Source organism: Clupea harengus, chromosome 10, assembly GCF_900700415.2.
Source record: "Clupea harengus chromosome 10, Ch_v2.0.2, whole genome shotgun sequence".
In the NCBI taxonomy this organism is placed as follows: domain Eukaryota; kingdom Metazoa; phylum Chordata; class Actinopteri; order Clupeiformes; family Clupeidae; genus Clupea; species Clupea harengus.
This window is the reverse complement of record NC_045161.1, coordinates 22,156,950-22,184,313: the sequence shown is the minus strand read 5'-3', so window position 1 is coordinate 22,184,313 and position 27,364 is coordinate 22,156,950. Positions and strand designations below refer to the sequence as shown.

Sequence of the window (27,364 nt, the reverse complement as noted above, 5' to 3'; positions counted from 1 at the left end):
TAAAACAACAAGGAACGGCCAAACGGACTGACTATGCATAATGGATGAGTAACATCACATTCCTGAAAGGACATCTGTAATAGATTTCCTTATAGTCATGGAAAAATGTTTATAGAAACGTGCAATGTCCTGGACTGTTGATTCCAACAATGAGTTCAAATTTTGTCCAATTAAAGTAGGCTACAAACACCAAATACAGTACAAAGTGCTGAATGAGTTTTTTTCAAGTCTTTTTCAAGGTTTTGACTTTTGAAGTCAGGCAGTTTATCTTTGTGTTTATGATGGATGTTTATGACTGCAGGTCCTGTACAAAGTCACCGTAATTGATGAAGACTTGCAATGTTACCAGGAAGGTAACATTGTAGGGAACAGTATGAGGTACAATGTTGATTTGTGTGTGTGTGTGTCTCTGTAAGTGTGTGTGCCTTTGTTCTAGAATACGAAATATAAAGCTGTGAGAGTATGTGTGTGTGTTAAAGGACAGAATGTGCGTGTGGGGCAGGGGGGGTGGTAGGTGGAAGCAAAATTAAATATGTTCTATTTCCTGCATCAGTAGAATTATTAGATCGACGATAGATTTGTGTGTGTTCCATCTGCACAAACGGGTGGTGGGAGGGGTGTCAGGCAGACCCAGTGCCCAGCGTGCCAGATGATTGTGAGTGGTTCCCTTTCTCTTCTCGTTTTGTTTTCCAGTTCCCTCCTCAGGTGATGGTTCAGCTCCACACATCTACGCAAAGCTAATCTGCTCTGCCAAACACACTGGACCACACATACAGGACTGTGCAGCAGAGGTTAACATTCTGCGACTGGACTGCAAGATGGCTCTTAAAAATTGACACATACTGTAGCTTTTTGTGTCAGGTACAAAAGGCAAACCTGTGCTAGTTTGGACAAAACGTATAGGGCATACAGTATGAGGAGAATTTGAGCCATGGCTGTCTTTGTTGAGTTATGATCAGTGATGGATTAGAGGTGGATTGTGTTTTTGGGTTTGTTTAAAGCCAAAGCGAAAAACAATGCATACAAAGACGAATGCCCTACGTGGAGTAACTTAAACCTGATGCCTCTCACTCTTATTCTGATTTCATAACTTGTTTTGGTTGAAGGCCATGTTTAGATTAGCCACACATCACTGAGTAAACCCGCAGCAGAGAGGACGTGAGTGCCGTCGTCCAGCTGAGAGTCCACAGAGTCTTCACCTAATGAGCAACTCCCTCAATACGCTACAAACAAAGAGGGAAACACAGTGAGACTATCACAACAACAGAAAAGTTCCATTTCAAAGCATTTCCACGAGTTCTGTCAGGGTCGAGGCGACCAGCAGGAAGTGGAAGTTTAGGGTGCAGGTGGTGGGGGTGGCAGAGGTGTGTGTGTGTGTGTGTGTGTGTGTGTGTGTGTGTGTGCGTGTGTGTGTGTGTGCGTGCGTGCGTGCGTGCGTGCGTGCGTGTGTGTGTGTGTGTGTGTGTGTGTGCGTGCGTGCGTGTGTATGTGTGCGTGCGTGTGTGTGTGCGTGTGTGTGTGTGTGTGTGTGTGTGTGTTCATGTGTGTGTGTGTGTGTGTGTGTGTGTGTGTGTGTGTGTGTGTGTTGGGGGGTCCCTGCAGTGATGACCAGGACAGGAAACATGTGGAGGTAGGAGACTTCAACTTTAACCCCGATTTACGGTGGCCCTGAGAACTCAACGCACTGCAACTTAAGAAAACAGACAAAATATGAGCCAATGAAGAAAACATTATTATCTATGTGCAACACATGCGCAGCATTTAAAAAATGCACTGCAAATTCAGACAACACATTATGCTTGTTCTGTGCATTGAGCTTCAGGGTCTACGTACCGATCGCCTAAACACACACACACACACACACACACACACACACACACACACACACACACACACAAGTCCAAAAGTACAGACACCTAGAGGAGATGTCCTGCCCCAACAGGCACAACAACACTAACTAATAGAAAACTTTTTGGAGAGAAGAGAAGGAAACGGAATGAGCCAAGTTTAGGGGGTCATAGCCAAATAGATGAGGGTGGAGACCAGTGCTTCAGCCTGATTGATCTGTGTGCTACACAGAAACTGTTCATCTCATAAATCAAGTCGATCTCTGAAGTAATGTGAGCTTCCCTTATCCTTACCATTCCGAATGTTTATTCATCCCCCCTAGTCCTTTGTCTCCACGGTTTCATCACCCCAAGAAACCTCTTCACAGCGGTGCATCCTCAGTTGCTTTTACAATACCTGAAATTGTGATAGAAACTTTACCATGGATCTAACAAGTCGGTAGCTGTACTATTTCCAACTATCTCCTTGCCAGTGTGGCAAATGTTTATCTCCACAATGTTTTTAAGCAGTAAAGCTAAGGAGTTGTAAATGTAATTATTGTGTAGGGACCATTTTGTGCATATGTCACCTATAAAGGTGGTGAAGCAATGTCTTACCTCACTGATGGCAGTGGTATCTGTCTAACAACCCTGTCTGCATTATCCAACGACCGCAACTCTCCACTATCTCTCTATCTCCACCACCCAGCCCTGACCCAAGCTTGCTCTCCCCATTCCTCTTCATCAGTCACCCTTCTCCTGTGAGTGCCGTGCTCTCAGCTCCACTCACAGACAAGGGAGTACGGCTGAGTGAGAGCCAAGAGAGCCTGTCCCAGGAACAGAGTAGCTGAGCTTCCAAGTCCTGCGAGTAAAAGAGGCATGACCACACAGCTTGGGAACAGACGGTGAAATCATCAGAGGGTAGATTTCTTTATTGTCATTGCACAGAGCACAACGGAATTTAGTAGCAATGCTGACGGTGCGTTCACACGTAACAAACAGCAATTAAAAACAGAAAAGAGTTCAAACTAAACTAATATAAAGTGCTAAAATATATATTGAAAATATAACATGTTTGTATTGGCTGTAAACTATAAAACAATAAAATATAAAAGAATTCAATACGATTTACATTTGCTAAATTGCCGTGGCCCTATGCTCAAGTAGTGCAGTTAGGAGCCGCCTCCTCGGGTGACGTTGACCGTCTTCAGCGAGCAGCAATCTCCAGTCTTTAGCAGCACTGAGGTCCTCCGAGGTCCCCCGGGTCCAGGCCTGGGTGGGGATGGGCCAGCGACCGCCCTGGACACCTATCTCAGCTCTGGGTCCTGAGACCAAAACTCTCTATTCCCAGTGGCCTGGCTTCACCATGCAGAATAGGCGGCTCTATCGTAGCCCGCTCCAGAGCTGCAATTCTGTATCAGCGTCTGAATACTTGTGCTGGGTTCTAATAAACAGCAAGAAAGCCAGAGATACGGCTGGCTCTGTGAGATCCCTACAATATTTTTACACATTCTAGGAGGCAGAACTGTACATTTTACATTTGGCATTACTGGGCAAATATGGTCAAATATATTCCATGTCTACATTAAAAGAAGCCTTTTCATTGGCATTGTTCTGTATATGCACACATAGTTGAGCACCTTAAGGGGAAATTTGAGATAGAAACAGCCACAACAGAGGCCCTTTACAAGTATGTTTGGTTAACAATAAATGTATTTACATAATAAATTGTGCTAACTGGAGTGTGTGTGTGTGTGTGAGAGAGAGAGAGAGAGAGAGAGAGAGAGAGAGAGAGAGAGAGAGAGAGGGGAATTTAAGAGGTAGACTAGCAAGGAAGTATAAGATAACATAAAGGAAATAGGGATAAATGATAAATAAAGTTGCAGAGTCTGCTGGAGGAGAGGAGAGAGAGAAAGCAGGGGAAGAGAGGAGAGGAGAGGAGAGCGAGAAAGCAGGGGAAGGCCTTTCTCTCTTTTCCTCTTTTCTTTCTCTCTCTTTGGAAGGCCCTTTGTCTCTTCTCTCCCACTCCTCCTCACTCTCTCTCTTCAGGATAAACTGCTTTTCCTTTCTTTCTTTCACTCCCCTGTTAATTTTGTAATGATAAAAAAGTCTAAATAACTAGTCTATGATGAGTTATTATTAGGCTACATGTTTATAAAAAAAGGTAATCCATCCATCATTGCATTTAAACATACTAAAATTGTCAATGTGGCTTCCCGTAGTTTCCTTAAATGTAGGTTAGTATCTCCTTCATGACCTCTGTGTCCTCAGTGGTAGATACAGGCATGCCAGGGCAGAGAGGGAGAAAGGGGGAGGGGGGGTGGCATGGGGTGGGAAGACAAAAAGCAACAAATAGACACAGACAAAATGTCAGCCAGGAGGATAGGGGATTTCAGGAGACTGCTTTACAGACTTGGCCAACTACCGCGCTGGTACCGCAGATTTATTAGAATTGAACAGTATAAAGTTTGTGCTGCACCGAAAGATTTGTCCAACCCAAAGATAACTTTGATGTGGGTGAGCTGGGGCCAGCTATGTAGTACATCATTTCTGGAGCTGTGTTCAAAGCAGTGGCTGTCGATGTAACTTAGCAGGCTTACTTTTATACCACCTAACTGAAGCTGGGATTTAGTGAAAGGTACAAGACACATTTTTCTCTGAACACATCGATCCTCAGCGAATTTGAAAACAAAGCTGGCAGTACACAGACATTTTTCACCCGATGAAACCACAAAAATACCATGGCAGCTGACAAATGAATTGCCTATTTCAGAACCCAACTACTCCCAATCGTTTGGCAGTCTATCCCTTCCCAATCATGTTTATATCAAAGAGATTACATCAAGGTGAGATAATTTAATAATTTTTCCAGTGTCGTTAGATCTGTTGCATATCCTTTGCTAACATTACTCCTCACAAGCCAATCACCAGCAATCTACCACGTAATGTTTGTCACTCAATCATGCACGTGCCCCAGGAATGCAAAGGATATTTAACTTCCTCTCCTTAGTCACGTCCGATATGTGTTTAATAGCGATAGCACTGATCCATTTAAAAGTGTCTTTGAGATGTGATAAACACTGACCAGGACACACTGCTGTCACACATTTGACTGTTTGTCATCAATAATGTTAACAGTGTGTTAAAGCAAACAACCACAGGAACAGCAGAAAACAAGTCCGATTTTTTTGATTAGGTAAAATAAAAATCAATTTATCTTACTTGGTAAACAGTGAACGCACTCAAGGCAGTGTACTAGAAAATATAAATACAATAGAATAGTGTTAGCGTAATCGTTACGGTGTGGAGTTTTGAATAACTCTACATTGGACAAATCTGTGGTTCAAATGACGGTAGTCTAATATATGGAATTTGCTCAGACCGTCTTTATCTTCGTTAGCTTAATATACAGAGTATACAGAATTAGCTATTCGGGGGCAAATGTAACGTAAATGGATGAAACACTGTGGAAACACTGTGAAAACACGAAGGGAAGAATGCGCTCCTCCTTGCATCCCCTCCCTCCATCCCCACAGCTCTGCTGCGTCACGAGCGCACAAGTTGTCCTGTCGCTCGAGCCGTTTCCCCTAAACCGCGCACTAGTCTACCGCTTCAACTGTTCCCAAGCTGACTTCCTTTGAAATCGTGGCTTAAGTTTTCAACGGAGCACCTCGTGTGTAAATCAGATCTTTTTCATATGGTCTTGGAGTTCTTTTCCTGCGTTGGAATAAATAAAACTAGAACCTCAAATATTAACAGCTTTGAACGGAATGATGATGCGCGCGTGAACGGGGAATACCACCTTTCCTGAAGACGTTTCCGAATACATGCTCATGTGGAGACGGTCCATCGTTTATGTCGGACGATGGCGAAGGCATTTTCTGTCGTTTATTTGATGTACACTGTCCTTGGAATCAGCCGGGTGACTGGTAAGTTTAAAAAATGTGTTTGCCAAGTAGAAGGCAAACTTTGAACTATGCGCAATAACACATGGCAGTTATTTAATCAAAATGTAACGAATCAAACATTAATGATGCGGAATGCTGTTTAATGCCATATTTCTTTCAAACCTTCTTGAACAAAAGTCAAGTTTTCTTTAATTTATCAAAGAAAGGAAATTGGTGCTATTTTGAATTAATCTAAGGGCCAGTATTTTATAATGGATTTTATATATACTTTTGTTATTATTCTGCAGTGTTCTGAGATATGTCATAAATAATTTCGTTTTAACTTCCTGTCTATAATGTTACACTGAGGTTGACTATTCAGTCTTTGTGGTATTCCTTATTCCTTCCCACATCTCTTTTGGCCAGTGGGATTAATGAACTGCTTTACTATTGTTAATCATCATCTCGCCATGAATTCCCGACCTCATATAACTAAACGTATAAGCGCATAAATCTGTTAATGGCGTGGCACGGTGGTGTTTGAGGCCCGTGTCCCTTGCCCTAGTTCCTCTCGAACAGGAACCCCACCTCAGGGCTCTGAACGTGGGGAGAGCAGGGCCGCAGAGCCCAGCCCTGGCCCATCTGCCCCTCGCTTCCTGTTTTGACACAGCACGGAGGACGGCTGCTGCTGCAGCAGTGGAAAAAACAGCCCCGAGATCCACACAGAGGATCTGAGTAGAAACATTATGGGATGTTTGTCCCTGTGTGACATCCCATAACTTGGTGATGTGTTACTCTCGGTTCAATTTTAATGAACTTATTTCCTTATCTCATGTCAAACATGGACAAGGTGTTGTACCCCACCAGACCATGCTGATTCGTGTAGTTCATTCTCCAGTGCTTACTGAAGAGACCAGTGAGACAGTTACAATCCCACGGACCAGTCTAGTTTAACAACACGTGTCAAGAGAAAGAGAAGAGATTTGACTGTTTTCACATTCAAGCTGCCAGTTTCGTATTATGTCCTTCAGAATGTAATTTGTTTTATTGAACCGTCAGACATATCCATTGTAACAATTAACTATATTCATTGAGCAATGGAAAGGAAGGAAAGGAAAGCAAAGCCTGTAATAGACAACCTTCAAAAAGACAGTGGTAGAAATGCATATTTACCGTATAAAAACTATGCTACTGCTATCTGTGCTTTCAGCATTAGAGCTTAGATTCACATCTGAGCCCCCTGGCCTCAGCATCCAAGAAAGCGTCCACAGAATCAATGCCACTGACACCCTGGAGATTACCTGCAGGTAGGATGACCATTGTCCTACTGCACCCCTCACCTCAGCACTCTGTATACCATTATGCTAATTGACAAAACCCTAGGTTGTATTTTAAAGTTTCAGCCTGCATGTTACTATCCAAAGGCAAGACTCCTCAAGACTTTAAGTAGTACTAGTGTAGCAGTATAGCACACTTTTCTCAAATGGATGTTTTATGGGGGTATTTGTTATTGAGACACAACTTTTTTGTGGCTGACTATTTTTTTTTACTTACTTTCACTCTCTCTGACCTGCTTTGTGGTCAAATATAGGGGTCAGCAGCTCCTTGAGTGGGACACACCTTTCAACCGGAGTCACGTGGACGGCCGCCTGTCCTTGGTGGACTGCAGTGGAGCCGGTCTGTTCTGTAGTACTCTGATTGTCACCGCGGCGACAGCCAATGAGACAGGACTTTACCGGTGCTCCTTCCAGAACCAGCCGGTGGAGGCTGGAAAGACATCTGCCTCTGTATATGTGTTTGTCCAAGGTGAGCATCCCCCTCATCCTCCTCTGTATATGTGTTTGTCCAAGGTGAGCATCCCCCCTCTCAACTCCTGCAAGTGACACAGTGACTCCAAACGTTTTCTCTATTAGTACTGCCACACCTAGTGTAGTTTCCCACTGAGGAAAAAGTGGACGGGAAAAGATGTCTATTTGATTGAATCCTATTTTACACCGTTGAGACACGACAGAAAGAAAACAAGGGACACCTTCTTGAGTTTAACACAAAAAAAAGAAAAATTCTGTCCACTGAACAGGGAAGATCTCCTCCAAAGTACAGGGTACACAAATCAGTTGAGTTTGGGAAGGGGGGCAGCTGTGCATTGCTCTGGGCGCAAAGCTTCTCATTATTTGTGCATTAAGCCGAATACTTCAAAGGAGGCAGACCAGATCATTTAGTGATTTAACTTGGTGCAGTGTCTCATGTCCACGGCTCATTACCCAAGCAGGCGAAGGAAAGGCCCCAGGTCAGACACACTGAGGCACTCGTATAGGGAATTATCATTTCGTTTTTCACCCCACAGTCCCAAGTTGAGTCCTACCTGGGCACACAAACAATCTATCTGTGAGAGAGTTTTGGACCCAACTTGTGTATTTTTTTTTTTTACTTTACTTGCGTTGTCACAACACTATTAAATAAAAGGGCCTCAGAGAGCCCTCTGCCAAGGCCAAATGCCCTATCTGCCCTAATGCCCTGATGTTAATGAATGTGAAAGATCATTTGTTGATCTGCCCCGTGATTTCGATCCTCCTTGGGTTCGGCCTTAGCCCTACACCCCTCCACCAAGTTTCATGAAAAACCGGTCTCCTAGGATTTGCATAATTCTGCTGACAAACAGACAAACAAATAACAGAGACAGACAAACAAACAACAGAGACAGACAAACAAACGGCACTGAAAACATAACCTCCTTGGCAGAGGTAATAATAATTAGAAGACATTTAACATGATCTGGAGCCTATGATGTGTGTGTTTGCAGTTCGCCTGTTTCTAACACATACACATCACTGTCATGTTATAAGTGAATGTTACTGCTGTAGTCACTAAGTCCAAAGGTGACTCATATAGACTGATCCTGAGACAGTGTTTTGATTTACGTACTGTTGGGGTTTCCTTTTTAAGATGCACTGAACCCGACATGCCTTTCCGATGAACACAAAGTGTGTGAAGTTCTGCAAACTGTCCCCAGATGTTTCTGTTTACACGGTTCTGGTTCTGGTTTTGGTTCTAGACTACAGGTCCCCGTTTGTCCGCTCGGCCCACCCCTATGACGTGGTGTTTATCCGGGAGGGGGAGCAAGTGGTCATCCCCTGTCTTGGTTCCGTAGAGGACATCAACGTCACTCTCTTCACGGTGAGTGGAACCCCTGCTGATGACCATGAAACCAGTATCCAGCCCTGATCTAGCACAGAACCGGTACTAAATGAAACCAGTATCCAGCCCTGATCTTGCACAGAACCGGTACTAAATTAAACCAGTATCCAGCCCTGATCTTGCACAGAACCGGTACTAAATGAAACCAGTATCCAGCCCTGATCTAGCACAGAACTGGTACTAAATGAAACCAGTATCCAGCCCTGATCTTGCACAGAACCGGTACTAAATGAAACCAGTATCCAGCCCTGATCTTGCACAGAACCGGTACTAAATGAAACCAGTATCCAGCCCTGATCTTGCACAGAACCGGTACTAAATGAGTGTCAGGTCTGTTCCACTGTCAGGTGTTATCAGTCCATCAGTAGGTTGTTCCAAAGAAATCATATTCTCAGATAGTTGTTCATAGTTTAGGTTTAAATGTGTGTTGTGAGACGTTATGGTATTTAAATAAGGTTCTTTTTTGCCAGCTGAAGATGGCTCAAGTATTGAGAATATAATGTTACTGTCTTAATGATTTAATCCCACTGTTGCAAACTACTTCAATATGTAGCCATCTGCTCTGATTGTGGCCTTTTTGGATTACTATCTTTGTAAGTCATACCAAGAGAGTATGATTTATCTTTGGTTAGCCACAATAGTGTGCCATTAACTTATTAAATATGAATTGCCAGCGGTTATGGCCCTTTGATAGGCAGATGGTTTGGATATGGAAAACTATGAGCTTGGATATGGACAACTATGAGCTTCTGTTCTCCCTTTTAAATAGCAAGTAATGTTTGGGGGTTGCAGTGATTGTGGTCATGGTGAGGTTCCTTTGCACAATCTCATAACACACACACTGTTTTCCACTGGAACTCAACTCCGTGTTGCCACCCCTCCATGGGTGTCTTGGGTTTCGAGGCCACTTTCTGTCAAAGGAGTATGATGAAGGATGCTTAAATGAAATAAACATTCTCTGAGTCGGATGCCCTCAGCCTGTTTAAACTGTAAATGCCTTTCATCACGTACCAGCAGTTGTTTAAGGCATGCAGGCCTGTGTGCGATGATGGAGAAAAATAAGTAAGCAACGTGGTCCAACATGGTCTCTTGCCAAGAACTTTTGTTACAGGAGATAATTTAAGATAATGATCAAAACATAGTTTTAATCTGAGTTTAGATACACATATCATTTGGATGTAATCATCTCTTTTTATTAATATTTGTTTATATAAACAAGTGATAATTCACTAGCTATTAATGAAAGAGTGATACTCAGGAAGAGTGCGTTATGCTCAATAATGCGCCAGGCATAAGTCCAGAATGGGCTTACTTTTGGGGATGGGAAATCATAACATGACAAATGTAATTTTCTTTCAGAAGTACCCTCCAAAAGAGGTCACCTCAGATGGGAAGAAAGTATACTGGGACAGCAAAAGGGGTTTCGTCCTGCCCAGTCACCTGATCAGCTTTGCTGGCCTGGTCTACTGCCATACCCACATCCATAACGAGACCTTCTCCTCCTCCCTATATCTCATTGCTGTTGTAGGTGAGAGGATGGTTCAGTGTTTTTCAGTTAGTTGGTGGTTCATTAGGAAAAAGTAGTGTCTACAACAGGAGATACTTTTCAAATTGAGTATGAATGTATGTGCACGAATCAAGTTATGCATTAAAAACGGTCCTTATGGACTAAGACTGATCTGTGACATTGGCCATTGTATATGTGTGCTGTTCGTGCCGTCCTGAGTCATTCTTATAGGAATGATAGTCGGACTGTTTGGGCTCACATAGACACGGGTGCCTTTGCACTGCTCTGAGTTAGTCTGATGACGGTGATGCCGGGAGAACAATACCGTTCAGACCCCCCCCCCCCCACCCCCACCTCCATCCCTATGTAATGGCTCCCTCCCTTTTCCGCAGGATACAAGATCTATGACCTCACTGTGACCCCTGGGGAGGAGAGACTGTCTGTAGGGGAGAGGCTGGTGCTCAACTGCACCGCTCACACAGAGCTCAACGTGGTCTTGGACTACACATGGAAGTTTCCACAGGGCCAGGTCAGTTCCAGTCAGACAGCGGGGTGCCATGCCTCTCTGCCCACGGCCCACCCAGTGCCCCCCATACACTCCTCACCCATACACTCCTCACCCGTGGGTTAAGCCATCTGTGGCAGGGGGCTGTGGGCCTGCACTGGAAAATTGCATGAATTTATATTTGTTTATCTGCCAAACAGAAAGTAAGTAAACGAGGTCCACTTGTTCAACTTGTAGCCGTTCTCATCCACCTCTCAGGTCCAGTCTGTGAACAGCTCTCTGTCTCGAGCTAAACTCCAATCTCACAAGAAGAAACTGTGGAACACTCTAGAACTGTCCAACAAGTTCATCATAGAGAATGTGACAGTAGAAGACGCCGGAAAATACTCCTGCACTGCTTCCAGTGGTGGAATGATTAAGACTTCCAGTGCTACTCTTACAGTCTATGGTACTCCACCTAGAAGAATACATTAATCAAAATGAATGAATGAATGAATGAATGAATTAATTAATTAATTAATTTAAAATTGTGCTGTATATGCTTTCCCACAAAACAAATAGCTAAATAGATTTAGAAATAGAAATAGATCTGTCAGTTACTGATATGCTATAGTGTATAGCTAATAGCGTGGTAATAGTGTTTTGTTTTTCTTCTGTTTATTTATTTATTCATTTTTCACTGATTGGACTGTTTCCTAAATTTCCCTCGGGATTAATAAAGTATCCATCTATCTATCTATCTAGATGCTTCTTGCAGGGCATGGGAGCCTTGGGAGGCTGTTTTGGTGTTTAGTGTTGGTTTGATGGGTTTGTGTTGGTTTGCCCTTCAGGAAAGCCCTTTATAGAGCTGAGTGATCAATTGATTGACACCCTGGAGGTCTATGCCAAAGATGGGATAGTCAAGATCCCTTTGAAGTACACTGCCTACCCAGAACCCTCAGTGAAATGGTATGTGTTTATGTGTGTGTGTGTGTGTGTGTGTGTGTGTGTGTGTGTGTGTGTGTGTGTGTGTGTGTGTGTGTGTGTGTGTGTGTGTGTGTGTGTGTACTCTTGTGTGTCTCTGTTTGTGTTGTGTGTGTGTGTGTGTGTCAATCTTTCTCTGTGTGTTTTACAAGCTGTGTGTTTTATGTCTTTGTGTGACAGTGTTGTGTTTTTTGTGTAGGTTTAAGAACGATCAGCCCATCAGAAAAGAGGACAGCTACAACAGGGTGAAGCCAGGGAGGGACCACCTCACCATCCAGGATGTGGTCGAGAAGGATGCTGGGAATTACACAGCGGTCCTGACCAACCGGATCACCAAAGAAGAGCACAGGCACACTTTCAGACTGCTGGTCAATGGTAAACAAACCCATCTATCTATCTATCTATCTATCTATCTATCTATCTATCTATCTATCTATCTATCTTCTTTTTCTTTTCATTTCTTTTCACTTCTCTTCTCTTTTTATCTTGTGCTCTCACTTCTCACTTCTTTCTTCTCAGAAGACAATTATTTGAATATGTGTGTTTGTGTGTGTGTGTGTGTGTGTTTGTTTGTACCTATGCAGTTCCACCTCAGATCTTTGAGAAGGAGGTTGCGGTGCATTTAGACGCACACATGTACGGCAGTAGCCCCGCCCTCCGGTGCACCTCCCGGGGGGGCCCTCTCCAGTCGACATCCAATGGCAGTGGATGCCCAAGGAAGACTGTCCAATCCTCTTCCAGTAAGTGAAATCACATGACTTTGTGCTAGCCACATCTCAAAACAAAAGCAAAATTCAAAACTTTTTTTTTCTAGTAAAGAAGAAACTATGGCAATATGTTGGCAACAACATGGGCAATGTCTTCTCTACATTTGTCATCATTTCTGTGTTTCCTCGGGGGTTTATGTCCAGTATTTATGCGTTTGCTGCACATTAGTTGTGATACTGTTTGCGCTTGTGTTGTTGTGATGGCTATGTTTGTGTTGATGTGTTGACTGTGTGGTGGATGGCTGACATCATGGTGGTTGTTTTGTGGTTGTGGATGCTCAGAAGCACAGTTGGCTGGGGTTGAAAACATGCGTGAGGAGGGCCTCTGGTAGGGACAATATGACTGACCTTTGACCACTGAGACACAGGAGGATGTGATAGAGGACGGACACAATGAGCTCTGTCCAAAGATTTCAAAACACTGCAAAACAGGGTGCTGAATGAGATGAGTGTGTGAGTGTATGTGTGTATGTGTGTGTGTGTGTGTGTGTGTGTGTGTGAGTGTGTGAGTGTGTGTGTGTGTGTGTGTGTGTGTGTGTGTGTGTGTGTGCTTGCGTATTTATGTAGTTAATCAGTATAGATGATATTGTATTCATGGTTTTGACTAAAGGAAGTGGTTGCAGGGTTTAGATGAGTTCAGTTCAGTTTAGAGGAGGCCAGGACACATTTTGGACTGAGTGACTTGGTTTCAAATGTGGGGAGAATCACTGCAATGAAACAGTGGCCTTGCTTGGGGTGCTTCTACTGTGCGATGAGCTTCTTGGGCGCGTGTTGTGATTCGTCGATGACTCACAAGAGGGGACCTTATCTTAAGACTGCACCACGGCCTACTTCCTGTCCCCCTCATCGCAGCTTCCTGTTGTTCCAAAACTGGACTTTTACAAATGACCTTTTCCTTCAATAGCGCCTTTCACACTTCTGTCAGTGTTCTCCCCTTCTCTCTCCCCCTATCTTACCATCTCTTACGTTCTCCTCTAGCTTACTCTGTTTATATCTGGCCTAGTGCCGTCATTGCTGATCTGCGTGTGTGTGTAAGAGTTTGTTGATGTTCCTGGGCTTGTCTCACAGTCGGTAAATAACTTGTGTAATCACCCCTGAAATAGCGAGCCTGTTCTAAAAACTCTGTATTTCTGCATATTTATAAATACTACACGTTCTAAGTCTGTGTGCTTGTGTTTTAAGCATGTGCTGACAAATTGGTGAGCTGAGTTGCGCGTGTGGTCATTGTGTTCCCAGGTCCAATAGTATTTACATTCCTCCAAATAGACCCTGAATCCGTTTATTTTAATCTGGGAAGGAATTTCAGATTGTGTATTCTGTGTGTGCCATGCATCAATGCCCTTTGTATGTCTTGGCACAGATTCCTTTACCCAAGCTGACACAAAACAGACCAAAGCCACACGGGATTAAATCTGTGCATACGTTTTATCCATGGCTCCGTTCTGTTTTTCTCCGTGTCTACTACAGGCGAGGGGTAGCGAGGCCTGTGAGTCGACTGAAGGAGTGCTCCCAGTGGAGGGACCTCACCAACGGCACGGCTCTCAACCACGTCAGCAGCCCTAGCACCATCGCCGACGCCTCTCTCAAGGTACCGCCACTCCCTCTGACCAAACACACAAAACGAGTGTTAATACACTGGCACGTGTGTCCGCTTGTTGTTGTTGTTGTTATTGTTGTTATTGTTGTTCACCTTCTCACTCCAGTGGAGCATAGGCCATCGGTAGAGAGTTTCCACCAGATTTGGTATCCACTTGTTCTCGTTGTTTCAGTAATCTAGTAGAATCCACTGAGCGAGGGATTGGCCCACCCAGCCCACGTGTGTCCTCTACACCAGGTTATGTCACCAAGAATATCAAAGAAGAGAAAGCCCATTTCCAAGAAGAAATCTCTTTTCACAGTCCTCCTCTACGTACCCAGAACACACTACTGCGGCATCATCTCTTTTCACAGTCCTCCTCTACGTACCCAGAACACACTACTGCGGCTACTAAATGAGCTCAAAACATGACCCGTTTACATCAATTACGCCTTCTGTACACTCACAAGTGTTCTGAACCGCGTCAACATACCAAGTGAACTCTTTCACAAAGCAGACCTTGACAACTTTAGTCTCAGATCAAAATCTGTAGCCTTTAAAAACCCTTACAGCTGTTTGTTTGTTTGTCGGGGGAATCAGGGAAGAAATCCATTTTTGTGTTCATACAGTCCTCTTGATTCTCTAACAGTGACATAACAAACTCTCCCTGTGCGTGTGTGTGTGTGTGTGTGTGTGTGTGTGTGTGGGTGTGTGTGTGTGTGTGTGTGCGCGTGTGTGTGTGTGTGTGTGTTTGTGTGTGTGTGTGTGTGTGTGTGTGTGTGTGTATATGTGTGTGTGTGTGTGTGTGTGTGTGTATATGTGTGTGTGTGTGTGTGTGTGTGTGTGTGTGTGTGTGTGTGTGTGTGTGTGTGCAGACTGTGAGCACACTGAAGATCCGGAAGGCTGAGGACCACGCTATCTACAGGTGCATCGCCACCAATAAAGCAGGAGTGGATGAGTACATCATCGTCTTCCAGGTCACACGTAAGTCTGACACTCGTTCTCATGCTGCAGATGATACATGACTGATCAGATGACTTGGGAGGTTTAAATAGTGATGCTGTGTTATTCCAATGCTCGATGAAAATCTTGTTGCGCTCAGGATTTGTCGTTCTTGGTTTTGAGTGTAGACTTTTAGATAGAGAAGGTTTCTCAAGATTTACTGGAGAGGGCATGACATGACTCAAATTAAATGTTGCAACCCTTAATTAATTAATTAAATAAGAATAATTTGATGGAATGCCCTTTGTGAACAAAGACCTGTGCTGGACAAGGAGAGTTTATGATGAAATTGTAATGAAAAGTCCTTCCTTCTGTTTGTCACTGTGAGGTCATTGTGTGTGTGTGTGTGCTTCTGTCATGTTTCCATGCCGACAGGGGGCCTGGAGCTCAGTTTGAATTCCTCATCCGAGCCCATCGAGCAAGACAACGTGGCTCTGCAGTGCACAGCAGACCGGCTGCTCTACGGCAACTTGACCTGGTACCGGGTGACAAACGTGTCCAGCAGCCCAGAGACCCAGGCCTTCCCGGCCGCCCAACCCTGCCGCACCCTGCCCCGGCCCCTCCTGCCTCTGCCCCAGGCCACGCCGCTCAGGGTGCAAGGCAGCAACATCACCATGGAGCTGCTGCTGACCAACGCCTCCCTGCAGGACGAGGGCCTCTACGTCTGCCAGGTGGAGAGCCTCACCACGTCGTCCGAGAAGACCTGCCTGCTCCACTACCTCTCGCTCAGAGGTAAGGGACATGGACATCTCTATACCTCTCCACAGCACCTCTCCTGGGTTGGCCCGAGGAAGATGGCTCTCCCTTTACTGAGATATACAGTAGTATGTCAAGGTTTCCTCTCAAACAAGCAAACAAAAACTGGAAAACTGGTCATCAGGGGGTTTGGAGGTGGGAGGCTTCAGGAATGGATTCTTGTGAAGTGCTTCAAGACAGTGCTCCTTTTCAATGTGTCAAGTGTTAATAAAAAGTAATAAAAGTTAATAAAAATGGAAACTGAATTGAATTTAGTTGAACGTGGCTATAACAAATCTTATCTAGAGGAAAACTCTGAGGAGACTATCGCATCTTCTTCTGCAAGCGAGACTATTCTCTTTGCCAGTCACAACAACAATAACGCTTGTTTAAACTTACCACATCAGTCTAGCTCCATTAGCATTTAACGCCGAAACTGAATTGTGTTGATGACCTCCTTCATTTGTGTATTTAGCCCTGGAACCAGCCAAAATCACCAGCGTCCTCACCGACCAAAGAGTGAATGTGAGTGACTCGACCACAATGACATGTGAGGTGTCAGGCACTCCAACACCAACCATCATCTGGACCAAGAACAACCGGACTGTGGGAGAGGAGTCGGGTGAGCTGCTTTTCCCTATTTAGTTTGTTATAGTATTTTTTGTTCGGTATGTCATAGGAAATCTGATAATACCATTCTGTTATCATCATCTGAACGGCTTTGCATAAGCGCTCTTCATAGTAAGACTACTAAGCAATGGCTTGTAGTACAGACGGACTACTAACATGATATCTTCTATCTTCTTAGAGGTGGTAGAATAAGCACTGTATCGAGTAATGATACTGTGGAAATGATATCCTTGTTTTTGTCTTTTGTCTTTTTTTTCAGATTTTTTCTGATGCTGAGTTCTTTGTGATGATTTTGACACTGAGTTCACAGTTTTGTGTCTTTTTTTTCCCCAGGTGTACTTCTGAAGCGGTCCAACAGCACATTGACCATCCTGCGGGTCAAGAAAGACGACAGCGGCCTATACGTCTGCAGCGCCTGCAACAGCCAAGGCTGTGACACAGACCAGGCCTTCCTCAGCGTGGAAGGTGAGCCATCGCCACATCAGGAAGTGACAACAGGGACAAACGAATAATCAGCTTTAGTTATTCAGAGGACATTTAACAAAAAATCTGCCTTAATCAGTCAACCGCTTACACTTTGATCACCTTTAGCCAATCAGTAGCAATATTTAGTTAACAAATAGTCCCCAAGCAGAATATTTCCTGTCAAAATAATACATTTCCTTTGAAAAATCAAACACACTTACCTTTTGAAAACCATGATCAACCTTGTTTAAACATATTTTTCAAAAGCATTCATTTCTTTCAAACAGGTTGTAAGGGTATCTAATATCACTCAGCCTCATCATTTTACAGTATAGAGTCTATATCGAATAGATTCTACACCAACTATCCCTGTATTTGTTTAGATCAGGCTTATTTGTCTTAAAGAACCTCTGATGTTAAAAATAGCCTCTTGTCCGTCAGGCAGGAAGTTGACCCTTCTGGTGTACATCCTTTGGTTGTGGCTAAAAAGAAAGCAGAGCAAAGAGTCCCAGAAGACAAAGGGGAGAAGGGACCGCACCTCCTCCTCCAGACCCCTCTCCCCTCCCCTCCCCTTCTCTTTACTGGCCTTCCTCCACCACCTCCCCTTCCCCACGTTCTCTCACATTCTTTCCAGAGCCCTCCATTCCACCTAGGCAGAGATACACATACACACAGAGGGTGGAAGAGAGATAGAGAGAGAGAGAACAACATAAAGATAGAGAAATAGAGAGAATAGAGAAAGAGAGAGAACAATATAAAGACAGAGAAATAGAGAGAGGATAGGTAGAGAGAGAGAGAGAGAGAGAGAGGGAGGGAACATAACAACAGACAGACTAACAAACGGAACTAGCACATGTGCTAGCTGTTTGCAGAGCGTACGTGACTCACTGCCTGCCACTGATCCTCGGCCGGGGCGTCACACAGACGCCACTGAGGCTCGCTAACGAGGGGGGGACAGGGACTGTAACGAGCGAGGAGCCCCCATTCTCACGCTTCCTTCAGCGTTAAAGAGATAATGAGGAAAAAAGGGGAAGGGGCGAGAGCGAAGGGAAAGGGAAATACAGAGACTGAAAAACATTTAAACTCACTGAGAAGATTGAGATATTGAAGTAATACACGGAGACAACCGTGGGAATAGAATGAGTAACCCGAATTAGAGTAGTCGAGGACAAAATGGAGGAAAACATGAGAAGTAGCGGTGAGGACATGTGTGGGGAGAACCTCGCATGGCTGTGAAGGAACTGTAGTGTTGATGTTTGATGGGAGCCGGAGCTGTAGCCGTTCTCTTAGTAGTTCTTTTGAATTCTCCTGTGTTTGGGTCTCAGCTTCTTCTGTAGCCTTTGGCTTGAGGTTCTGGTCAATTCAGTATTATTTATTAGTATTATTAATTGTACAGCCCTTTTCTGGTCTGCTTAGTGATCATATTCCAGGCCTATCTGCAGACATGAAACACAAACATTTCCTGTCCCCATATGCATATCATCAGTCTAAAGAAATGTTTTATTTATGTATTTATCTTTTCAGGGCGATAGCGTCCAGACAGGTGGAAGTATTGTAGTGTTTAAAACCAGATTTCATGCTGTAATTATTGTGCGTACCAAGCAACACTGGGATTGCATTTTTAGTGCAAGAAAATATGATCAGTTTTCATACTGTAGGTTCTGCAGAACAGAGAAGGAATTAGGAAACCTAAATGTCCAGGTTTGCTAAATGCTAATGCTAATGCTGATGATGCTAACAATGAACCGTGCAGGTGCCGAGGAGAAGATGAACGTGGAGCTGATCGTGCCCATAGGAGCCGTGGTCATAGCCATCTTCTTCTGGATCCTCATCGTCTTCGTCATCCGGAGCCGGAAACGGGTAACTGTTTACCACCCAACCGCAAGCCCACACTCATGACGTGCACACGTTTGATCTAACGTATTTATTATCACGTGCACACACACACACACACACACACACACACACACATACACACACACACACACACACACACACAAACTCATAAACACGTCTGCACGCAAAACGCAGCATGTCGAAGCTCGCAACACTTTGACAAATTGGAACTGACTGGCAGGGCTGCTTGGCATGCCTTCTCTCCTTTGTCCGTTCCAGGAAAGAGGCCCTGCTGGTTCTCCAGTAAGTCACGTAGGCCAGCCAGCTCTGGCCTGCACCCTCCGTCGGGTCTCACAGACTGGGGCTGTCCGGCTGCACGGTCGGGGCCTGGGAGTGTGGAGTGGGGAGTGGGTGGGTGGTGGGACAATCTGGGGCACGGGCCCATTAACTTCCCACAATGTAGGACCTGGGGGTGAGACATGCTGAGAGACTGGGGTGAGTGCAGGGGTAGGTGACCCACGGACGATCTGTGTGTGTAACCAGGCCAATGTCTCTTCTCTCCCCTTTCTATCGTCTTCTCTGTCTTTCCCTCTCCCTCTCTCTCTCTGTCTCTCTCTCTCTCTCCCTCTCTCTCTCCCTCTCTCTCGCTCTCTCTCTCTCTCTGTGTGTCAGCCAAATGAGGAGCTGAAAACTGGCTACCTGTCAATGATCCTGGACGAGGATGACATGCCGATGGATGAGCACTGCGAGAGGCTCCCTTACGATGCCAACAAGTGGGAGTTTCCCAGAGACCGACTCAAGCTAGGTGCGTCAGAATGATCCAATTTCCAGTCAAGATTGCGTCGCTGATTTCCGTGACTTCCTTAGCCTGAGCTTCCTGAGGACACTGGTGTGAGACTGAACATCTTGTTTCCCTGTGTGTTGCAGGAGAGCCACTGGGTCGAGGAGCCTTCGGTCAGGTGGTGGAGGCCTCGGCATTTGGCATTGAGAAAGCCACAACCTGCACCACTGTGGCAGTGAAAATGCTTAAAGGTATTTTCAAAAAATCATATGATCCCTTTTTTTGGGCACATTGTTTTAGTTTTTTTCATTTGTAGTAACATATCTGTGACATCGGAGTTTGTTTATTTTACGCCAAATTGCAGACCACAGAAGCAGAAGACCTTAGACTTAGACTGTAGCCTTAACTTAGCTCTGTAAAGCACCTTGAGACCATTTTATTGTTTTGGCGCTATATAAATAACATTTAATATAATTAAATTGAACTGTGTCACTTTCACACACTGACATGCATGATAGTGTTTAGCGTGGCATAATATCATCATCTCCTCTTGAGGATCTAGTGTGTAGATGCACTTCCATCGTGAAAATGAGTTGTCTCTTACTATTCCCACCAATAGAGGGCGCCACTACCAGTGAGTACCAGGCCCTCATGTCTGAACTGAAGATTCTCATTCATATCGGCCATCATCTCAATGTAGTCAACCTGCTTGGAGCATGCACAAAACCAGGATGTGAGTCATCACACACACACACACACACACACACACACACACACACACACACACACACACACACACACACACACACACACACACACACACACACACACACACAGAGAGAGAGAGAGAGAGAGAGAGAGAGAGAGAGAGAGAGAGAGAGAGAGACCAGCAAGTGCTTGTGTGTTTTATGTTTTGTACATCAGTTCATTAAGGCCCTGTGGTTTTGAATACCACTGTACCCCATGTGGTCTCCTCCCCACTACCAACATGCCTGTCTGTATGTCGTGTAAAGGACTGCTTGTCCTAAGTGTACGAAGCACATTTTGTTCTCAACGCATTATTACGTTTTTATAGAGTGCAAGAGGATGCTTTCAGCGTCCCCTTCTAAATGAACGTTAATTATACATTTACTCCACCCCAAAGATACAGAGAGGCTGCAAACACTCGTGCAACTCATCTCTATACTCTTCTCCTGCCCTCCTCTCTTTATCTCTCTCTCTCTCTCTTTATCTCTCTCTTTTCATATGTCTTTTTGATCACTCTTTCTCTCTGTATCTCTCCCCATCTCTTCCTCTCTCTCACACCCTTTCTTTCTCTCTCTCTCTCTCTGTCCCCCCCTCTCTCTCTCTCTCTCTGTCCCCCTCTCTCTCTCTCTCTCTCTCTCTCTCTCTCTCTCTCTCTCTCAGGTCCTTTGATGGTGATTGTGGAGTACTGCAAGAACGGAAACCTCTCCAGCTACTTGAAGAGCAAGCGGGAGGAGTACAGCCCTTTTAAGGTAAATTCCCCCCAAATGTTTCTCACAAGAACAGTTGTAAACACCCCTTTGCCCCCTTCCCAGCCCCATTTCAACCCCCCACAGAAGTCTGAGACGTGGTTACTCCAGTCCTCGACCATTAAACAAGCAGCCGCAGATGGCGACTGATGTGGTTAGAGCGGTGGGGTCTTACATAAGGAGCTGAACGAAGGCCAGAGACAAAATGGAGCATAGTGCAGGGAACTTCAACCAGGGAGGGCTGCAGAGAGCGGTGGAGTTCACCAATTTTTGACTTTTAATGAAATAAAAAGAGACAAAACTAAATAAACAAAGACAGGGGAGAGGAAATCTGAAGCAGACTTCTGTGTTCTAAGCCATGTGGAGAAGAAGGCACACAACTTTGGGGAAGGTGACTGAAGAGTGTTTTTTAAATATTATCTGTAGCGTAAACAGCTGGAGCTTTAGAACATGATCTCTTACAGCAGGCCATTATAACCAGCTTCATTTTGAACGAAACACATTCAACTATTTGATTGTCAGTTGGCTTCCATGGAGAATTGAGACTGAACACTAAGGTCACCTAATGTTATCAGGAGAGTACCTGATAGCTAATCTCCACATCTCCATAGCTGACACACATCTGACCCTGACACACATCTGCTCTCTTGATCCAGAGACGAGGTCCAAGCTCCTGGCCCAGCCCGTCTCAGGTGGAGGAGGACTTCAGCCAGGGGGACCTGGGGTTGGGCACGAGGCTGGACATCTGCACCGGCACTGCAACCTGCTCACGCGAGGACTGGGCAGAGAGCTGCCTGGAGGAGCAAGGTACCGACTCATCTCACCGTCCCTTTCCTCTTCTCACTTTCCCTCACACACTTACCGACCATCTTACTTTCCCTCACCCACTTACCGACCATCTTACTTTCCCTCACACACTTACCGACCACCTTATTTTCCCTTACACACTTACCGACCATCTCACTTTCCCTCACACACTTACCGACCATCTCACTTTCCCTCACCCCTCCTGGCCACCTCACTTACCGCCTTACTCATTTACCTCATCACTCTCCTTAACTCACTTATTGACTAGTCCCCTAGCTCTTACTCACTGGTAAAAAAAAAATGGTTATCTGGGTTTTACTCTGCATGTAGCGATGCTATTGTGGTATTTTAACTTTTTAATATCTTAGAAGTTTTTCACCCTTACCCTTCACCGTTTCTCCTGACAGAGAGCTCAGACTGGGACCATCTCGCTCTGGAGGACCTCATTAGTTACAGCTTCCAGGTGGCCAAGGGCATGGAGTTCCTCTCCTCTCGAAAGGTTAGCAGCTATTTAGGCGGCTAATGCTACTGCTTAGCACCATGGAACTGATACCAGTATCAGGTCATGAGTCTTTGTGTATAGTCATACATACTAAGTTAGGTTTAATTAGGTGTTGATGAATGTGTGTACATCATGGCATGTGTGTACATAAATGTAAGTATGTAAGAAGCAATGAAGTGTGTACTTAATGGCATGTGTGTACATAAATGTAAGTATGTAAGAAGCAGCGAAGTGTGTACTTAATGGTGATATCTATGTGAAATTGCAGTGCATTCATCGGGATCTGGCAGCTCGGAACATCTTGCTTTCAGAAAATAACGTGGTGAAGATCTGTGACTTTGGACTGGCCAGAGACGTGTACAAGGACCCCGACTACGTCCGCAAGGGAGATGTAAGATGCTCCGCGTATCAGCTGTCTCTCGTCCCTTCTTTATTTTTTGCCCCTCTCGCTTCTTTTACCTCGCATGACGCCACAGCGGGGTTTGTTGATCTGGGTTGAAGCAAATACATCTCTTTTTAAAATACGCAAATGGACATAAATGAGAGTGATAGTAAACACACTGCTCAGTCGTTTCCTCGTCTGTTTGAAGAGTTGTTTACACGTGGCGGGATTGTCTCTGAAGTGGGCCAGGTGGACGTGCGTTGTGACATGTCTGTCTGTCTGACTGTCTGTCTGTCTGACTGTCTGTCTCTCTGTTGCAGGCTCGTCTTCCTCTGAAGTGGATGGCCCCGGAGACCATCTTTGACCGTGTCTACACCACACAGAGCGATGTGTGGTCATTTGGAGTCCTGCTCTGGGAAATCTTCTCTCTGGGTAAACAGGCTCAAGAATAAAGAATATGAAGCGACAGCGGAGTATGCTAGTTCAGTCAGAGAACACAATACTCATTTTGTTGTTAGGGATGACATGAGAACAAACAGTGTGGCCAAACCTGATAATGCACAACTGTTTAACTGTGATCTGACCTCTGCATGGCATTTATCTCTCTCTCCCCCCCCCCCCCTATTTGACACAGGGGCGTCCCCCTATCCCGGCGTGGCCATCGATGAGTCCTTCTGCCGCAGACTGAAAGAGGGCGCCAGGATGAGAGTGCCTGACTACGCCACACCAGAGATGTAAGATATTTATCTTACCTTATGTTTCTACCTCCTTATCTATAACTTTTATTTAGACGTAAATAGTACTTTTTAGTAGACTTTGCAAAACCAAGCTCTTCTAATTATTATGTAACTAGCAATAGATAAGGACTGTTATCACAACAGGCAAAGTGAACCCCATTCTTTATAGCAATTAAAGGCAGAGTCTGCGTTTTGGTTTAGCGAGAAATGGTTGATATTTGAGCTCAACAGCCTCCCTTACAAGCTCCTGAAGCTCCGTGTTTGGCTGGGATTGTGTATGGCTCGGTTCGAGCCACTATGCTTGTTTTTCATTCACAGAGCCAGGACTGTGTTTGAACATCAGTTTTTTCAGAGTTTTTTTTCTATTTAGCACAAACGCTGAACAGACAGCGATAGGACACTGAGGAGCAATATACACAAAGTGTATGGTCTTAGAATCACGGACTGTACCTTTAATAAAAAGTGAATCATAACAAAATCAGACAGTGAGAGGACCGGTTGCCAGTGCTCTTAAACCTCAAATGGAAACAGAGTTATTAGTAGTGCTCTTAAACCTCAAATGGAAACAGAGTTATTAGTAGTGCTCTTAAACCTCAAATGGAAACAGAGTTATTAGTAGTGCTCTTAAACCTCAAATGGAAACAGAGGTATTAGTAGTGCTCTTAAACCTCAGAGGTATTAGTAGTGCTCTTAAACCTCAGAGGTATTAGTAGTGCTCTTCAACCTCAGAGGTATTAGTAGTGCTCTTCAACCTCAGAGGTATTAGTAGTGCTCTTCAACCTCTCGCTGATGAAGTCCTTTGCCTCCTCAGCTACCAGACCATGCTGGACTGCTGGCTGGAACGGCCAACAGACAGACCCACATTCGCTGAGCTGGTGGAACACCTGGGCAACCTGCTCCAGGCCAGCGCACACCAGGTCTGACAGACCTATCTGTCTTTAAGCATAAACTGACTTCACTTACGGTCTTGTGTCAAATCCACAGGTGTGTCTCCATTTGATAACATTAATGTTTCTTACTGTCCCCCTCTTTGTGTGTGTGTCTGTGTGTGTGTGTGTGTGTATGTGTGTGTTTGTTTGCTCGTGTGTGTGTGTTTGCGTCTGTTTGTATGTGTGTGTGTGTGTTTGCGTATATGTCTTTGTGTGTGTGTGTGTGCCTAGGATGGGAAAGACTACATCCCTCTGACGGTCGGCGACCAGGAGGGCGTCTCAGGCTCTGCCCGTGCCAGAGGCCTCCTCGGCAGGTCACCCAGAGAGGACAGCACCGCTGCCCAGCTCCATTACGACAACGCCCCAGCACTAGGGTGGGCCAAACACTTAGCTGCACGGTCAAGCTCATCATCCAGCACAATGTTGGGAAATTGGTCTAACATGGACATTTATTAGCACTATAAATGCACTGATTTTAGATTTTTATGAGTGAAAATGTTGTCACAGTCTTCATTGCAACATTTCAGTATAGAAATAGTGTGTATGATTCTAAATCTTTTTTGTGTCGTTAATCACCAACACAGGTATCCCATTCAGGGTGATGGCCAGGCCCTATTTGAGGACATTCCACTGGGCCATAGCCTTGTTCGGGTGAGCTTTGCAGTAGCAATTTGTGATGCTTTCATGTTAAACAAAATAACACGCATTGCAGCTTTGAATATTAGATAGGCAAATACATCAAATACAAATTGAATGTCTTGTTTACTTGAGCGTGCATGCGTTTGGCTCCCCCCCAGGATGTTGAGATTGACAGAGCAATGGGCCTCTCCGCAGAAGAGATGAAAAAACTGGACCACCACAGCAATCTCAATGGCACCTCACGCACACACCTCTTCAGGTGAGAGGTCACCTTTCATCTATCCCTAACAAAAGTATTAAATTAGATGGTTATTGTAATAGATGATGAAGTGCACTGTGATACAATGTAGTTACAATGTTATTACAATGAATGAACATATTGACTCGTGGTGACATGTAGACTTTAGCTGCTGTGTTTTAAAGGTTGTTGTTGGTATCTATTTTAAGCACGAACCTCCGGTGCAAGAGTAAAGAGTCGCTGGAATCTGAGTCGTCCAATCAGACGAGCGGGTACCAGTCTGGGTACCACTCTGATGATGCAGAGCGAGGAGAGGATCCTATCTACGCCAACGAGGAGATGATCCTGAAGAGGGACCCAATGAAAAGGCCACTGCCCAAGCCTGCTGAGAAATTTAGCATGGATGTACGTTACAGTGCACCGCCTGTTTAGCATTTAGCTTTCAGAAACAGAATTCAACAACTTTCAAAGCAATAAAATAACACCCTTCACAAAAGCCCTTAATGTGATCGCTTAAACCAATAAGTCAATAAGCCAACAATTGAATTCAAGGAGTGGACAAGCGTGTAACTGTGATGATGTGATTTGTGCAGTCCTTTCTGTTGCCTAGCGATAAGGCTGGAAGAAATGAGCGACAAAGCTATCTATGAAAAAAATGACACCTTGTGGATCCAGGAATAGTGTTGCCTTTTCTTTGTCTTTCCTTTTTCCACATAATTACGTAATAAGCTATAAGATATTCTGAAACGAAATAGAAGTGCCTAAGTCCAATTTTAAAACCCTGGGATAATGGCATCATTTTTGCATTTAACTACTCAAAAATATTGAGGTCTTTCAATCAGCCAGCTGTTTTACCCAAACACAGAACTGTCTCTAGGTTAGCCGGTTGCTAATGTTTTAGATATGAGAAACTGAGGTTTTTCTTGGAATAGAAAGCAAACGCAACACAATGTAACTCGTGTTCCCTCAGGACTGGAGCTCAAATAGGAGAGCTTCAATTCCCTGTGAACCTTCAGCTTCTGCTCAGGTTGTCCTTACGTCGAGTGCCTTGTGGGGGAAATACCAGTCTGTGCCCTTCAACCTTCTTCAAGCATGCCCATGGCACCAGTTCCTATTAACTCCCAGATATTGGCCAGACATGCCCCCGCTTCCACTTGTTTACAGGGCAGTCTGTCTCCTCACCCACCTCTGTTTCTTTGTTTTGAAAAGAAATGTGATATACTACATGGGGGAAGAGATTATGATTTTCGAGTGTGTGTTCACAGTCATTTCTTCTTTTTTTTTAATTCTTTTTTTTTGTGCTGATAACAGACTCCTTTTTTTTGTGTGAGTCTTAGAAGTGTAATCGTGTTTGTGCAGAAACTGGATGACCCCAGGAGCCTGTTGCCAGGGGGACCCTCCCAGTTCCTGTGACACAGGAAATAGCAAATGGAATGTGAGACAATCGAGTGAGCAAATGTTTTCTTTCCCCATTTTTCTCCGCCTTTTTTTCTCCTCTCCTCTCAATTGTGTTTAATAGAGGCATGGGTTGCCTTTGTCTCTCCGGACTCAGATCACGAAATGACATCATGTTGAGGGCTTTTCGATTGTACAGTTTATTATGAGAATTTGTTTCCCTGTCGAAAAATTCTTGTTTTATTATGCTTATTCTATTATTGTTATTATTATTGTTGTTATTTACTGATCTTGTAAAAAAATTAACTAGTTTTATAAAAATAAACATATTTGCTGATCAAGATCAAGATGTTTTTGTCAGTGTTTTTGAATAACAGATGAAAATAACCTAGTTTCTGACTGTGTCTACTTTGACAGTCTCTCTATCTCTCCCTCTCTCTCTCTCTGTCCCTCTCTCTCTCTTTCTCTCACTCTCTCTCTCTGTGTTCTGTGTATTGTGATCTCTCTCTTCCTGTATCTGTGCTTTGCCGACCCTGAGAAGACAATGTACTTGCTCTGAGCCTGTTG

At 44.5% G+C, this 27,364-nt stretch overlaps 1 protein-coding gene across 1 annotated transcript; it reads left to right on the top strand.

Annotated features, from left to right (window-relative positions):
- The first annotated feature begins 5,392 nt into the window (after positions 1-5,392).
- On the top strand, positions 5,393-27,138 carry kdr (kinase insert domain receptor (a type III receptor tyrosine kinase)). The gene is given in 31 exon segments (XM_031574385.2): positions 5,393-5,755; positions 6,924-7,020; positions 7,305-7,519; positions 8,766-8,887; positions 10,268-10,436; positions 10,808-10,944; positions 11,179-11,368; positions 11,751-11,868; positions 12,083-12,258; positions 12,468-12,551; positions 12,554-12,623; positions 14,133-14,238; positions 15,102-15,210; positions 15,604-15,960; positions 16,439-16,585; positions 16,927-17,058; positions 18,812-18,918; positions 19,567-19,699; positions 19,822-19,926; positions 20,295-20,408; positions 21,083-21,171; positions 21,825-21,975; positions 22,383-22,474; positions 22,746-22,868; positions 23,180-23,291; positions 23,494-23,593; positions 24,408-24,513; positions 24,757-24,899; positions 25,110-25,176; positions 25,323-25,423; positions 25,612-27,138. Coding segments are annotated over 31 exon segments (4,059 nt in total). The 5' UTR covers positions 5,393-5,691; the 3' UTR covers positions 25,835-27,138.
- Positions 27,139-27,364: the final 226 nt, after the last annotated feature.